Source organism: Symphalangus syndactylus, chromosome 13, assembly GCF_028878055.3.
Source record: "Symphalangus syndactylus isolate Jambi chromosome 13, NHGRI_mSymSyn1-v2.1_pri, whole genome shotgun sequence".
In the NCBI taxonomy this organism is placed as follows: Eukaryota; Metazoa; Chordata; class Mammalia; order Primates; family Hylobatidae; genus Symphalangus; species Symphalangus syndactylus.
The window spans coordinates 64,262,211-64,279,482 of record NC_072435.2 but is presented as its reverse complement, the minus strand read 5'-3'; the positions used below and the strand labels follow the sequence as shown (position 1 = coordinate 64,279,482).

General features: G+C 42.0%; 1 protein-coding gene across 8 annotated transcripts in view; it reads left to right on the top strand.

Moving 5' to 3' along the window:
• Nucleotides 1-17,272, top strand: part of CPM (carboxypeptidase M) — an 81,466-nt gene that overhangs the window by 47,387 nt on the left and 16,807 nt on the right. For 7 of the 8 annotated variants that reach the window (XM_055239789.1, XM_055239788.2, XM_063614227.1 and 4 more), the window contains 3 exons: nt 14,194-14,366; nt 15,755-15,939; nt 16,654-16,824. In XM_055239789.1, coding sequence (XP_055095764.1) covers nt 14,194-14,366; nt 15,755-15,939; nt 16,654-16,824 — 529 coding nt within the window. Of the gene's footprint in view, nt 1-14,193; nt 14,367-15,754; nt 15,940-16,617; nt 16,825-17,272 lie in introns of all 8 variants that reach the window. The other variant, XM_055239787.2, reaches the window with a different exon arrangement.

Here is a 17,272-nt window from a genome sequence, read left to right as displayed (position 1 = left end):
TTTTTTGTCCTTGCGATAGTTTACTGAGAATGATGTTTTCCAGTTTCATCCATGTCCCTACAAAGGACACGAACTCATCATTTTTTATGGCTGCATAATATTCCATGGTGTATATGTGACGGGCGGTTTGTTTAAAAAAGACTGTGTTGCAAGGAGTCTGACCAAAGTTAGTTTTAATAAAACAACTGTTCGTTATAGACAGCAGCTCAGACTGCCTTTCCCTTTTGCTATCTTGTCTATTGATCAAGGTCCCTCAGAAAGCTTTTTTTTTTTTTTTTTTTTTTTTGCGATGGAGTTTCACTCTTGTCTCCCAGGCTGGAGTGCAATGGCATGATCTCGGCTCACTGCAACCTCCACCTACAAAGTTCAAGCAATTCTCCTGCCTCCACCTCCTGAGTAGTTAGGACTACAGGTGTGCACCACTATGCCCAGCTAATTTTTTTTTTTTTTGTATTTTTTTTTTTTTTTAGTAGAGACGGGGTTTCACCATTTTGGCCAAGCTAGTCCCGAACCCCTGACCTCAGGTGATCCACCTGCCTCTGCCTCCCAAAGTGCTGGGATTACAGGTGTGAGCCACCGCGCCCGACTCAGAATGCATTTGTAACAAGAGACATGTGGCATTCATTGTCTTTACTAGTTTATTTATTGCTGGCATTTCAGAGGTTCCAGCCATCTACTCAGAAATTAGTCCTCAGAACTGAAACTCCCAAAGATAAGCAAGAGTCCTTTCCGTCACCTACCCCCAAATTTGTTTATTCTTTCCATGCACTTTCCTAAATTTCTGGCATCTTGCTATCTGGGTAGTTGGTGTATCGTTCAAATCAGGGCTCGCTAGTGCACTCTGATTCTTTGAGAAATGCTGAGGGCTGAGACTAGGCAGCAGGGAAAAGTCCCAGTGTATTTTGGGGTGGGAATCTGAAGCACTTTTACCCCCTTATGTGACCCAGCTTGTGGCAATGTCTGGGGGCTCTGTGGGGCTAGTAAGAAATTTATTATTCTGAATTTGAGACCTTACCTATTCTGCCCTCCCCATGCCGCTAGGAGCTGAAGAAAGTGATGGCTTAACATTGGAGCAGAGAAGTCCTTCTGAATACAGGATCTAACAACCCCATTTTTCCTCCCATAGATCTTTTGAAATTGAAAGCAATTTCAAGAAGCAACAGAGCTAACATTTTAGGGCAGTGATTTTTAACCTTTTTTGGATGTATTCCTCGCTATTCTGTTATAAATTTGACCTGACTTCAGGGTCTGTGGATTACCTAGGAGTTTATGGACCTTAGGTGGAGAATCCCAGCAGGGAACACATACACACTGAGTGGCAGGGTGGACAGAATTGGCCACACTATTTTTAAAATGGGACCCCACCCCCACTGTGTGTGTGTGTGTGTGTGTGTGTGTGTGTTTCCACACTTAATACCATGGCTAGATGACAGGGAGCATCAGCTGCATCAGGGAGACAGCTCTGCTGATTACTCCTGCCCTTTTCCCCCATGTATTTTTATTTTACTTATTTATGCCTTGTTTTAGAATTGGGCCTTTTTTTAAATTAGAAATTGTCTGGTGGCCAAAAAGCATATGAAAAAGTGTCTAACAACACTAATCATCAGAGAAATGCAAATCAAAAACCACAATGAGATATCATCTCATACCAGTCAGAATGGCTATTAATAAAAAGTCAAAAAATAGCAGATGCTGATGAGGCTGCAGAGAAAAGGGATCACTTATACACTGCTGGTGGGAATGTAAATTAGTTCATCCACTGTGGAAAGCAGTGTGGCGATTGCTCAAAGAACTTGAAACAGAACTACGATTCAACCCAGCAATCCCAATATATACCCAAAGGAATATAAATTGTTCTGCCATAAAGACATATGCACACATATGTTCATTGCAGCACTATTCCCAATAGCAAAGACATAGGGTTAGTCTAGATGCCCATCAATGGTAGACTGGATAAAGAAAACGTGGTACATATACATCATGGAATACTATGCAGCCATAAAAAAAGAACAAGATCATGCACTTTTCACCTTATCCTAAGTGAACTAACACAGGAACAGAAAATCAAACACCATGTATTCTCACTTGTAAGTGGGAACTAAACATTGAATACACATGGGCACAAAGAAGGGAACAATAGATAGCAGCGCCTACTTGAGGATGGAGGGTGGGAGGAGGGTGAGGATCAAAAACCTACTTATTAGATACCATGCTTATTACCTGGGTGATGGAATAATCCATACACCAAATCCCCACAACACAAAATTTACCTGTAGAACCAATCTGCACTTGTACCCCTGAAACTAAAATAAATGTTAAAAAAAAAAAAAAAAAAACAGTAGGCCGGGTGTGGTGGCTCACACCTGTAATCCCAGCATTTTGGGAGGCTGAGGTGGGTGGATCCCTTGAGTTTAGGAGTTCAAGACCAGCCTGGCCAACATTGTGAAACCCTGTCTCTACTAAAAATACAAAAATTAGCTGGGCGCAGTGGTGGGCGCCTGTAATCCCAGCTACTTGGGAGGCTAAGGCAGGAGAATCACTTGAACCCAGAAGGCAGAGGTTGCAGTGAGCCGAGATTGCGCCACTGCACTCCAGCCTGGGCGACAGAGTGAGACTGTCTCAAAAAAAAAAAAAAATTATTACAAAATCAACATATGTTCATGTTATAAAAAGTATAAACAAAACATTGTATACTGACCTTCCCAAAATTAGTGCTCCTAATTTCTTATTTGTTTTTCCAGATATTTGTGTGTGCATGCACTTTTACCAAAAGAGACTATGCTATTTGCAACACTTTTAAGTAATACTGGCTACCTTTTTGTACCAATAAATCTTTATCCTATCTTTATCTTATCCCCCACTTTCTAGTTTCTCCAATTGTCCTCAAATGTCTCTAAAATTACCCAAATCAGGATCCAGTCCTGGCCCATGCATCACATTTAGCGGATATGTTGGATCTCTTGGATCTCATTTAATCCAGTATCTTTTTATTATGATACTAGGCTTGATAAAGAGCCCAATCAGTTGTCTACCCTGTAGAATGCCACATATTCTGGATTTTTGGTTTGCTTCTTTATAATATCATTGCAGTTGTACCTCTAGTCCCTGTCTTTACTTCAAACTGGAAATTAAATCTAAAGGTTTATTGAATTTAATGGGGCTAATACACATCTTAGGAGTTGTGACAATAGGTTCATTTGATTGATGCTGAGGGTTCACGCTAATTCACCTGGCTACACTCAGGAATGCCAAAAGCAAACTCTGGGTAGCAAAATCAACTTAAAATGGCCCATTTTCAGCCAAGTATTGTTACAAAATAAGTAAAGTTAAACTCACTCCTCATTTTGCATGAATTTCACGTATTCTCTTATTCTTGCAAAGGTCATTGTTCTACTAGGATCATGGCTCATACTGTAGATATTTTTCTTGTCTTCAGTGACCTTCTATTGTCTCACATGCTTTCTATGGCACAGGCTCACTATGTCACAGTAATCAGGCTGGCAAGTTGCCTCCTCAAACAGTGCTTTACAAGAAAATAATAACAATAGCTAACATTTATGGAGCACAGATGACAATAAGTGCTTTTTAGGCCTCGTTTCTTCGGATCACCTCTGCAGAAGGCATGTTTATTAGTCCCATGTACCATGAAGGGGGCCCAGGTTTGTGCTTGGTCACCAGCTGTGGGAACCCAGAGCCTGAACACCAAGGCTTGCCCAGCTGTGGGTCCACTCTTTTACTCTCTCTTCTCTGTTTTTAAAATGTTCTGTTTTGTGGTTTTCGTTATTAAGTATAGATCTATGACCTATCTCAAATTAATTTCACTTGGATGGATACTAAGTTGTTCCAGCACCATTTGGTGAGAGGATTTGGGCTTGCTGTTATGTAAAAGAGTAGCAAGCTCTTAGAGGGACAGTCACCTACCTGTCCCTTTCTTTCCCCTACTCTTCACTTCTCTCTCCTTGACTGCTGGGGAGCTAACAGACAAAGCACTCATGGTGAGCCTTTGTCATCGATGTTTATTCATTTTTTGGAGCAGCATGGGAGAAACATTTCTGGGGTTCTTTCTCATTTTAATAAGACTAGTAGGTGTTTTTCTGGTTCATCCAGGCACACACATTATTTGCACTCATATTGGCATGTTGGATTGAAGCCTCAATTCCAGGTTTAATTTACGCAAGCTCCTAATTGACATCACTTGGCATACCTACAGTTGAATCTTTTTTTTTTTTTTAATTGGAAGGGTTGATGCCAGTGCAGGCTGAATGGGGTTCTCTGCCATTCCCGTATGCTACAGATATTCAGATTGCCTGGGAACAGGATCCTTGTCTCCTCACCTTCCCCCATCACCTCATTCTGCTGCTGGCTTGCTGTGTAGTAAACTATAACCAATACTCTAAAATCAGAGCTATACTGAAAACTGGGACCATGCCCTGAAACCAGGAGCATCTAACATCCTCAGCCTAAATGTGGATGCAGAAGAGAAGCCTGGGAAAGTCTTCCCCAGCCCTCCCTACTCTTTATTTTGTGCTTATCTTCTATCCCATATTTTTCAAATTTTGCAGAAAAAATACTTTTCTTGGGTAATCTCTAGGTTGGTAAGACATCTTTAATTCCTGCCTAATGGAAATATTGAAGCAAGGCATGACTGTGTGCTTAAAGAATTGGGTGCCCAGGCCAGGCATGGTGGCTCATACTTATAATTCCATCACTTTGGGAGGTCAAGCTGGGGAGATTGCTTGAGGCCAGGAGTTCAAGACTAGCCTGGGAAACATAGTAAGACCTTGTCTGTAAAAAAAAATTTTTTAATTAGCCAGGTGGGGTGGTATATACCTGTGGTCCCAGCTACTCAGGAGGCTGAGGTGGAAGGATTGCTTGAGCCTGGGAGGTCGAGGCTGCAGTGAGCCATGATCACACCACTGTTCTTCAGCCTGGGTGACAAAGCAAGACCCTGTCTTAAAAAAAGAATTGAGTGCCTAGAGTTTTAAGCCAACCCTAGTAACATTAAGCAAAGTATCATAGGTCAGAGCCTGGGTTCAAACCCAGGTTTCCTTGACCTCAGGGCCAATTGTCTTAAATACTGTACTGTAGGAGTAACTGTTGAATATGCTTGTAAAATAATTTAACTAAATTGCAATTATTTTTTATTTTAGAGTTGGGATCTCACTCTGTAACCCAGGCTAGAATGCATTGGTGTGATCATGGCTCACTGTAACCTCAAACACCTGGGTCCAAGCAATCCTCCTGCCTCAGCCTCCCACATAGCTAGGTCTAGAGGTGTGTGCCACCACACCAGGCTAAGTTTTTTATTTTTTGTAGAGATGGGGTCCCACAGTGTTGCCCAGGCTGTTCCCAAGCTCCTGGTCTCAAGCAATCCTCTGGCCTTGGCCTTCCAAAGTGTTGGGATCACAGGCTTGAGCCATTGCACCCAGCCTAAATTGCAATTCTGCTTTTTTGGGGAGGTGGGGGGTAGGAATTTTTTTAAGCTTTAATTTCTTAAAGAGCAATGACGTATTTTTACTAAGATAGACTTAATATGGGCTTTTGTAACTGCCCAACAGGTTCATTTTGCCTGTTGCCCAGATAGAGCAGATTTATCAAGACAGGGGAATTGCGATAGAGAAAGAGTTTAATTCATGCAAAGCCAACTGAACAGGAGACCGGAGTTTTATTATTACTCAAGTCAGTCTCCCCAAAAATTCAGAGACTGGGAGTTTTTAAGGATAATTTTGTGGGTTGGGAGAGAGACAGTGGGGTGTGGTGATTGGTCAGGTCAGAGACGAAATCATAGGGTGTCAAAGCTGTCCTCTTGTGCTGAGTCAGTTCCTGGGTGGGGGCCACAAGACCAGATGAGCCAGTTTATCAATGTGGGTGGTGCCAGCAGATCCATCCAGTGCAGGGTCTAAAAAATATCTTAGGTTTTACAATAGTGATATTATCCCTCTGAGCAATTGGGGAGGCTTGGAATCTTGTGGCCTCTGGCTGCATAACCCCTAAGCCATAATTTCTAATCTTGTGGCTAATTTGTTAGTCCTACATTCAGGAAAAGGCTATTATCATGTTTGTTTCAAAGTTAAACTATGAACTGTGTTAGTTTAGCCTATGCCCAGGAATGAACAAGGACAGCTTGAAGGTTAGACGCAAGATGGAGTTGGTTTCATCAGATCTCTTTCACTGCCATAATTTTCTCACTGTTATGATTTTTGCAAAGGCAGTTTCACTTTTGAAAAATTCACATCACATTTAGAATTTTACGATTGCAGCATTGGTTTATAGTTTATTGTATTCCAGGAATATAGGTTGAAAAGAAAAAACATTCCCTGGGTAATAGTGGCCATATTTGTCAACCTAAAAATAAAGAGATAAAGGATAAATGATTTTCACACGCCTTCTAGGTATAAGAGACAGTTTATGAGATGTAGTTTGCATGTCTAAATGTTTTACTTAGGGGGTATTTTAATGGTTTACACAGACAGTGGGACACAGTATCTGAAATTATGGCCGTTCTGGAAAATCTGGGATGTATAGTCAACATGCAGTAGAGGTTCCCAACTTATCATTAAACCAAAACACAACATTAAAGCTTGTCTTTCTAAATGCCACTTCCCAAGCTCCTTTTTCTACCACTATCCCCGGTGATAGCAAAATGTCCTCAGTAACACTATGTGGTTTGCATAATTAAATTTTCTTTTTTGATTTAGGCAGAGCTCATTGTTTTCCAGGTGAAATGTCTAATTCATTTTAAGCATGTTTTAAATTAATTAACTTTTTGGTGAGGCTGAGCCAGGATGACCAGATATCCCGAGTCCCTGTCATGAGCAGAATTGTTAGCGTACCTCTGTAAAATTTGTTCGGTATTTAAAAATCCTTCAGATAAAATAGCTTGATCATTTGTACATCTCCCCTTACAAAGCACCGTAAGTCCTCATGTGAATTTCAGAAAGTTCTTCCTCAGGATAGTCTTGACCTTATAATGAATTTTCAAGAGTAGTTTTTTAGCAATTATTTATTGAATACATGATATACCAGGAGCTGGACAAGCTACACCAAGAACACAGGGAAACGGAGAAAAACCGTGAGGGTCCCTGACTTCGGGGCTTCGATGGTGGAGTTGAAGAAAGGGAGGTCGGTCAAGGTCAGCCAAGTGATTGCAACGTGTGTGACGCGCATCAGATAACACAGGTGTCATGGTGAACCCAGACTTGGGAGGCCAAGAAAAGTATGCTAGATAAATGTCATGTTTAGGCTGATATTTGAAGAAGAAGGATTAGCTAGGCAGGTCAGACAAATAACTTAAATGTGTAACACACACACCACTGTGGAGCCCCACAGCCCGATGACATTCCCCACAGAAGCTGCATCACAGGGTAGCATTTCAAAAACAGATTCCATTGTTAGGATAGCTGAAGATTCTCTCTCTCTCTCTCACACACACACACACACGCACGCACACGCACACACCACACAACACTGCCTGGGTTGTGGATTGTTCCTTCAAAAATTTTTTTCTATTTTTTTTAATAAACGTTCTGTGAAGAGCCAGAACACTCATTTGTATCTGTGTGGCAAATTCCAACTTGACTGAATTGAACTGCAGCTGATAGAGAATGTGTTTTCTGCTTTCTGGGTGATTGCCATTTTAACCACCGGATGAAGGAGATGGAGTGAGAGTCTCCGGAGGCCGGTGTGTCCGTCAGGCCCCTGTTTCTTCATGAGGGCTTCTCCCTGAAGTCTGTGCTCTCACAGGAAGGAAGCCAGCATGCTGGGTGAAAGGCCGCCTGGGCAATTGGAGACTCTTTTGACCACATTCTTTTCTAAAATTTGGACTCTCCAGGGTTTCCTGTCAAAGACTTAATTTCCAATGAAGGGAGGTTTATACATAAAACATGAATGAGTGTTTGAAACATTTATATTAAGGTTGGGAAGAATTAATTTGAATAATATTTGGCATAAATCTGTGCTGTTACAGAGGCAGGAAAAGATGGCCCAAAAAGAAAGGAAGAGTTTGTTTAACTGCCTCTGAAATTTCATCTGTTTACCTCAGCCTTTAAAAATTATCTGACGCTAAGTTGGTTCTTCATCTTATTTTCAAGATTTTTATTTACCCTTGCAATTGAGAACTTGTGATTTGTTGTGGGCTATTGAGACACACAGAAAATACTTTGGTTACATATTTGTTTCCCTGAAAGAATCATGATTTTATTATTTTTGTAAAAATGACATAGGTTTTCTTTAATTTAAAAAAAATAAGAGGAAATAAAAATCATTCAGAATACTGTACCCAGAAATAGCCATCATTAATATTTGCCAGACATCATTCTAGACATCTGTATATTTCTGTAGTAAGAGAATGAGAGGAATTAAAAGAATATAAAATAAAATGTGTCATGTTATATTGTATGAAATTTTATTTTATTTGAATTAACGGAAGAATAAAACTGAAGTGAAACTAAAATAATTGGTGAAATTGATACTTTCTCAAAATAAGAAATTGATTATCACGTTCGTCTTTCTTTTTTTTTTTTTTTTTTTTTTTTGAGACAGAGTCTTGCTGTTGCCCAGGCTGGAGTGCAGTGGTATAATCTTGGCTCACTGCAACCTCCAACTCCCAGGTTCAAGCGATTCTCCTGCCTCGGCCTCCCGAGTAGCTGGGATTGCAGGCACCCGCCACTACACCTGGCTAATTTTTATATTTTTAGTAGAGACAGGGTTTCACCATGCTGGCCAGGCTGGTCTCGAGCTCCCGACCTCAGGCGATCTGCCTGCCTCAGCCTCCCAAAGTGCTGGGATTATAGGAATGAGCCACCGTGCCCAGCTTGATGATCAGATTTTTCTAAAGTTAAGAAAAAAGATTATTAAAAACTTTGAAATTGTAGACATTTTATATGAATATATTTTAACTTTTGATAGTATTTTATGACCCCTTACTATGAAATGTGAAGTAATTAACACTTTGAAAATTTCTCCCTCAACCTTTTTTTTTGAGGTGGAGTCCTGCTCTGTCGCTCAGGCTGGATGGAGTGCAATGGCACAATCTTAGCTCACTGCAACCTCTGCTTCCCGGGTTCAAGCAATTCTCCTGCCTCAGCCTCCCGAGTAGCTGGGACTACAGGTGCCTACCACCATGCCTGGCTAATTTTTGTATTTTTAGTAGAGACGAGGTTTCACCATGTTGGCTAGGCTGGTCTCGAACTCCTGACCTCAGGTGATCTGCCCACCTCAGCCTCCCAAAGTGCTAGGATTACAGGCATGAGCTACCGTGCCTGGCCTCAACTTTTATATTTTGTTCTGTACCCATACTACCAAGACTGCTTAATCTAATTCTGTATCTAACAGAATACCAACTCAACCTAGCCTCCTAATCATGGCTTCTTTACTCTTCCTTTTCACTTTCTTTCGGTTGGGTGAATTTCATTGCCAACTCATGTCTTGATTGTTTGCATGCTGGAGAATGTATGGTTCAGATAGCTAAGAGACAAATTCACATTTAGAGTCACATGGGGATTCTGATATCACTTCCTCTCTGTTCTTGACTTGGGACTCAGATAGGCCAGGGATTTTTGCCGACTGAACCATACTATGGCCTCTAACCAGCATTTAGGCATTTAAGGAACTATGCGACTCCTGGTCACTTCCTCCTCACCTTCCTGTACCTATTCCTTCCCAAACCCTTCTGAGAAAGCTTCTTAAACCAACTATCTTTTTCACATTTTTTTGTTTTTTTTTTCGAGATGGTGTCTCACTCTGTCACCCAAGCTGGTGGCGCGATCTCGGCTCATTGCAACCTCCGCCTCCTAGGTTCAAGCAATTCTTGTGTCTCAGCCTCCTGAGTAGTGGGGATTACAGGCACCCGCCACCACACCCAGCTAATTTTTGTATTTTTAGTAGAGATGGGGTTTCACCATGTTGGCCAGGCTGGTCTCCAACTCCTGACTTCGGGTGATCTACCCACCTCGGCCTCCCAAAGTGCTGGGATTACAGGTGTGAGCCTCCACGCCCGGCCCCTTTTCACATTTAAAGTTACTGTCACAGTTTTCTGTTACCAGCTCCTCTCTGCTGGCTTTAGGGCAGGTCATAAGTAGCTCATTGAGGTTACTTCCAAAGGTGCTGGACCTTCAAAAACCTATTATATCTTAAAATTGGAACCCAGTGTAGGGGTATGAGTGACTTTTTTGGTTATTAGCTTGTAAGGACTTTTTCCAGTGACAATTTTGACTATAAAAACAAAAATCTGGCCAGGCGCAGTGGCTCACACCTGTAATCCCAGCACTTTGGGAGGCTGAGGCGGGCAGATCACCAGAGGTCAGGAGTTTGAGACCAGCCTGGCCAACATGGTGAAACCCTGTCTCTACTAAAAATATCAAAATTAGCCAGACATGCTGGTGGGCACCTGTAATCTCAGCTACTTGGGAGGGTGAGGCAGGAGAATTGCTTGAATCCAGGAGACGGAGGTTGCAGTGAGCCAACACGGTGCCACTGCACTCCAGCCTGGGTGACACAGTGAGACTCTGTCTCAAAAAAAAATCAAGGTAGTGGAAGAGGAAGATAAAAAATGAGTAGGAAAAAAAGTTGAAGTCAGGATTGGACATAATCTGACTCTAAATTTTATGGTTGCCTCTGAATCTATAATTCATATATCCCAAATTTTCTTTCTTTCTTTTTTTTTTTTTTTTTGAGACAGGGTCTCACTCTGTCACCCATGCTGGAAAGCAGTGGTGCGATCTCTTCTCACTGCTGCCTCAACCTCCTGGGCAGCACAAGCGATCCTGCTACCTCGGCCTCCTGAGTAGTTGGGGCCACAGGTCTGTGTCACCATGCCTGGCTGATTTCTTATTTTATGTAGTGATGGGATCTCACTACATTGCCCAGGCTGGTCTCAAACTCCTGGGCTCTGCCTTAGCCTCCCAAAGTGCTGAGATTACAGGCATGAGCCACTGCCACCAGCCCCAAATTTTCTTAGTCCCAATTTCAGTTATTCTATGTTCATTAGGATAACAAATGTTTAAAATGTGGTCTCTTTATGTGCCAGTGAGGGAATCAAGTGAGAAGTGGTCATCCAAGGTTCACTTATCCTTTGTCACAATGTTGAAGTCCTACAGTGAAATCATGACTGGAAATTCTTCTGAGGCTCCATGAAATCTTTTCTTGCACACTGTCTACATGACTGTGCCGGCAGCACTCTCCTGATTTTCTCTCCTGCTGCCTCTGAGTTCTCATTTACTAACCCCTCAACAACATCCATTCTTCTGAAGCAGATTCCTTGAACCTAGAATGATAAGGAGAACTTATGTAGTCTAAGCAGATCTTCCTATGATAAGGCTGACATTTAAATTACTTTTTTTAAATAAGAAAAATAACGAATCTCTCTCCTGGGGAGGGATTATAAAGCAAGATCTCTCACAAGCCTTCAGTTTCCCAGGCCTTACTGATATGTAAGCTAATTTAGGTGGATATGACAGTTTTTAACATTTTAATAGTCATGCTTTTACTTAATGTATATTAGAAATATATATCTAGAAAAGTGATAATGATATGAAGTTTCTCAGGAGTTGGAAGCCAGCCTTAGCAACATAGCGAGACTCTGTCTTAAAAAAAAAAAAAAAAATCTACAATGCGATGATTTTAAGTCTGTTATCCACCAATGCATACATGATAAGCTTCATATGCACATGCATTCTCATGGAAATAACGTGATTCCTGTGCTTCTCTGTAACTCGACCTCTTGCTCTACCACTCCAGAAGATACTTTGGAAGGCAACCAAATGAAAAATGTTATAATAAGAATCATTATTCCGGCCAGGCGCAGTGTCTCATGCCTGTAATCCCAGCACTTTGGGAGTCTGAGGCAGGTGGATCACTAGGAGTTCGAGACCAGCCTGGCCAACATAGTGAAACCCTGTCTCTACTAAAAATACAAAAATTAGCTGGGCGTGGTGGCAAGTGCCTGTAATCCCAGCTACCCAGGAAGCTGAGGCAAGAGAATCGCTTGAACCCAGGAGTCAGAGGTTGCAATGAGCCAAGATTGCGCCACTGCACTCCAGCCTGGGTGACTGAGTTGAGACTGTCTCAAAAAAAAAAAGGAAGAAGCAGCAGCAGCAGACGCAGCAGCAGCATTATTCCACTCTAATTCGTTTTTGCAATGTATAAACTATTTGCAAATAGGTACTTTCACTCTTACTAGCATTTTTCAGCACACCCCATGACGGATCGCTACCTGATTGCCACTTGGCAGAGCATAAGCATGCTTGAGAAAGAGTGGTCTTAAAAACTAGTTTGGCAGAGAGCCAAATCATGAGTGAACTCCCATTCACAATTGCTTCAAAGAGAATAAAATATCTAGGAATCCAACTTACAAGGGATGTGAAGGACCTCTTCAAGGAGAACTACAAACCACTGCTCAATGAAATAAAAGAGGATACAAACAAATGGAAGAACATTCCATGCTCATGGGTTGGAAGAATCAATATCGTGAAAATGGCCATACTGCCCAAGGTAATTTATAGATTCAATGCCATCCCCATCAAGCTACCAATGACTTTCTTCACAGAATTGGAAAAAACTACTTTAAAGTTCATATGGAACCAAAAAAGAGCCCGCATCACCAAGTCAATCCTAAGCCAAAAGAACAAAGCTGGAGGCATCACGCTACCTGACTTTAAACTATATTACAAGGCTACAGTAACCAAAACAGCATGGTACTGGTACCACAACAGAGACATAGATCAATGGAACAGAACAGAGCCCTCAGAAATGATGCCGCATATCTACAACTGATCTTTGACAAACCTGACAAAAACAAGAAATGGGGAAAGGATTCCCTATTTAATAAATGGTGCTGGGAAAACTGGCTAGCCATATGTAGAAAGCTGAAACTGGATCCCTTCCTTACACCTTATACAAAAATTAATTCAAGATGGATTAAAGACTTATATGTTAGACCTAAAACCATTAAAATCCTACAAGAAAACCTAGGCAATACCATTCAGGACATAGGCGTGGGCAAGGACTTCATGTCTAAAACACCAAAAGCAATGGCAATAAAAGCCAAAATCGACAAATGGGATCTCATTAAACTAAAGAGCTTCTGCACAGCAAAAGAAACTACCATCAGAGTGAACAGGCAACCTACAGAATGGGAGAAAATTTTTGCAACCTACTCATCTGACAAAAGGCTAATATCCAGAATCTACAATGAACTCAAACAAATTTACAAGAAAAAAACAAACAGCCCCATCAAAAAGTGGGCAAAGGACATGAACAGACACTTCTCAAAAGAAGACATTTATGCAGCCAAAAAACACATGAAGAAATGCTCATCATCACTGGCCATCAGAGAAATGCAAATCAAAACCACAGTGAGATACCATCTCACACCAGTTAGAATGGCCATCATTAAAAAATCAGGAAACAACAGGTGCTGGAGAGGATGTGGAGAAATAGGAACACTTTTACACTGTTGGTGGGACTGTAAACTAGTTCAACCATTGTGGAAGTCAGTGTGGCGATTCCTCAGGGATCTAGAACTAGAAATACCATTTGACCCAGCCATCCCATTACTGGGTATATACCCAAAGGACTATAAATCATGCTGCTATAAAGACACATGCACACGTATGTTTATTGCGGCACTATTCACAATAGCAAAGAGTTGGAACCAACCCAAATGTCCAACAACAATAGACTGGATTAAGAAAATGTGGCACTTATACACCATGGAATACTATGCAGCCATAAAATGATGAGTTCGTGTCCTTTGTAGGGACATGGATGAAACTGGAAAACATCATTCTCAGTAAACTATCGCAAGGACAAAAAACCAAACACCGCATGTTCTCACTCATAGGTGGGAATTGAACAATGAGAACTCATGGACACAGGAAGGGGAACATCACACTCTGGGGACTGTTGTGGGGTGGGGGGAGGGGGGAGGGACAGCATTAGGAGATACACCTAATGCTAAATGACGAGTTAATGGGTGCAGGAAATCAACATGGCACATGGATACATATGTAACAAACCTGCACATTGTGCACATGTACCCTAAAACCCTAAAGTATAATAAAAAAAAAAAAAAAAACTAGTTTGGGTCTGAGATATCATGTGTAGCGACCCCTACTGGGGAATTCGTACTGTAGGGAGTGCTTTCCTTATTGCCTCTGACCTAATAATGTCCTCTTTTCTCTTTAACACATATAGACTGTTGGGCGGGAGCTGCTGCTCCATCTGATTGACTATCTCGTAACCAGTGATGGCAAAGACCCTGAAATCACAAATCTGATCAATAGTACCCGGATACACATCATGCCTTCCATGAACCCAGATGGATTCGAAGCCGTCAAAAAGCCTGACTGTTATTACAGCATCGGAAGGTAAAGAGGGGCTGGTCTATCTTTACTTGAAAACAAACAACACAACACAAAGGCTCCCGACAGGCACCTGTTGGCCTTGGCAAGAGGAGATGTGTCATGGTGAGAGCCCTCAGAGCCGGTGTCATGTCGCTGATGTGCCAAAGCTCAAGGCACATCAGGGCTGCCCCCGGCTTGCAGGAAGAAATGCAAATAAGACTACTTTGCACCAGTGCCCACCTAGCCTCTCCGTCTTCATTTGCCACTCCCTCTCCCTCCTCTGGCTCTTCCCCTCTAGGCCTCCTTCATGGAACTACCAGGTGCTTTCTCACCTCAGCGTTTTACACACACCATTTCCTCCCCCTGCCTAAATAGCATTTCCTCCAAGACTCTCCCGACCTGTCATACACTAGATCCCCTGATAAACTCTCAGATCACCTGGCACTTTAGTGTCAGAGCACAACCTTTAATATCTAATTTCTTGCTTTGTGTCTCTCTCCCCACTACACTGCAAGCTACCTGCAGGCAGGAATCCTGTCCGTTGTGTTTGTTGCTGTTAGATCCCCAGTGCCTGGCAGAGCACCCAGGCCCTTGGTAATGACTGGTTGATTTATTAGGCCAGTAGTCCAAGAACTAACCATAACCAAGAGCTGGTCTTGAAGGAGCTCTGATTTAAACAGTTGATTTTATTTCAAGCTGCCTTGGGAGGTTTGGAATTTCTCAGATGTCTAATATACATTCATATGTATGCAATTTACATATATGTGTTTGCTTTACCAAAGCTGAACAAAATCTCACCACTTGATTCCCTCCAATTTTAAGTTTTTCTAGCAAATTTAAACATGGCTGTTCCACGTTTCACAAATACTTTTGTGTAATGTGTTTACTGTTGTTTGTTATCAGTTGCTACTTAACGGACCACCCCAAAATTAGCGACTTAAAGCAACAGCCTTTTTATTTACTGTTGATTCCGTAGGTCAGGAATTTGGGCAGGGCAGAGCAGGGATGGCTACTCTCTGTGCCACAGGTCTGGGGCTCAGCTCTGGTCTTTCTGAGACAATTTACCTGGAGCCATGAACTCTCCGTGGACTCCCCACGTGGCAACCATTGGGATCTCAGGGTCCTAAAGGGGAGCATCTAAGAGCAGAAGTCCCAAAATACAAACACTTATCAAACCTCCGCCTGCATCACGATAGCTAGTATCTCACTGGTGAGAGCAGATCACAAGGGAGGGGATGCCATGGGGTGTAAGTGCCAGGTGTGGGTCATGGTAGGCCACCAGGGCAGCCATCCACCACACCCATACTCACATTTGGAAAGACACCTGGAGCCTAAACCAAAGGGCAAGACGTTGTAAGAATCCACTCCCTCATGCCCTATCAATAAGCCCTAAAATATTCTTTCTTTTAAAGGGAAAATTATAACCAGTATGACTTGAATCGAAATTTCCCCGATGCTTTTGAATATAATAATGTCTCAAGGCAGCCTGAAACTGTGGCAGTCATGAAGTGGCTGAAAACAGAGACGTTTGTCCTCTCTGCAAACCTCCATGGTGGTGCCCTTGTGGCCAGTTACCCATTTGATAATGGTGTTCAAGGTAAGCAGGTGCGGGCCTGGTTCTGGCTTCTTAAGTCCAGAGTGGGGCTGAAAACTCTCTGCCTCTGGATGAGGATCAGCTCTCCCTTCCCCGCTTAACTTCTCTGGCAGGGTGAAAAGAGCTTCATGTTCCCGACTCTAGCCACCCTTCCTGTAATTCTTCAACAGCAGATGGGCAGTGTTGCTGAACCGACAACCCACAGCTGGACGTGCATCAGTGAATTAGTGAAATTTAGATTCTAGAAAATACGATCTAAATAGATTTTGATTCTCTGACAAGAGACAACATGGCTAAAATAACATAAAACTGGAACAACTCACTTTTTTTTTGCTAATCATATATGAACAATAATTGTTGACTCTTCTTAAAACTCTGTGGGATGAGGACCCAAAATATTACAGTAGCTTTATTCACCCCTATAATACCTAATGAAATTGTCCTTACCTCCAGAAATTAGCAAGAGTGACTAAGAGGACACTTAATTTTTAAGCTGATATAGGAGTTTGGATTTGTATCTGACTTATTTGGGGGCTATCACCTTGCATATATTTGTTATAAAGTAGAAAGAAGAATAGAGGAGGTGGATGAAGGATTTCTCTCTAGGGAAATTACAGCATGTGTGTGTGCTGTGATTATGTCTTTGCTAATATGGTGTTTGTGTTTCCTCTTACTCTAAAGTCGGTTTAAAGGTCTTGGTTCATCTTTTAAATGCAGCAACTGGGGCATTATACTCCCGAAGCTTAACGCCTGATGATGATGTTTTTCAATATCTTGCACATACCTATGCTTCAAGAAATCCCAACATGAAGAAAGGAGACGAGTGTAAAAACAAAATGAACTTTCCTAATGGTGTTACAAATGGATACTCTTGGTATCCACTCCAAGGTGAGTTTCTCTTCATTTCTTCCATTCTCCTTATTGCCTTCACCCAGAAGTGCCAGCTGGTTTATTTTGATCCAGCAGTTGTTAAAAGAACTTTAGGCACAATAGGCCCTTCCCTCTGTCCTTATCAGCTAATGTCATAAGAGCAGTGGAGATGACTGACTGATTGAGAGATGCTCAGACATGTTCCTCATTACCAAGGGCCTTCTTCATTCATTCGGGTACTTATTCTGTGTCTGCCTACTGTGAGCCAGGAACTGAAAGATGAACAAGACACACACCTCACCCTGGAGTTGAATAGGGGAGACAGACACGCAGATTAGTAATTGCGATAGCAGTGTAATTAGAATAAAAACAGATTTAGAGAAGGTGCAGTGTACCCCAAGGGTGCGCAGAGCCAAAATACAATAGGGAGTAGTGAAGAGCTTGGAGAAATACGATGCTTACATCC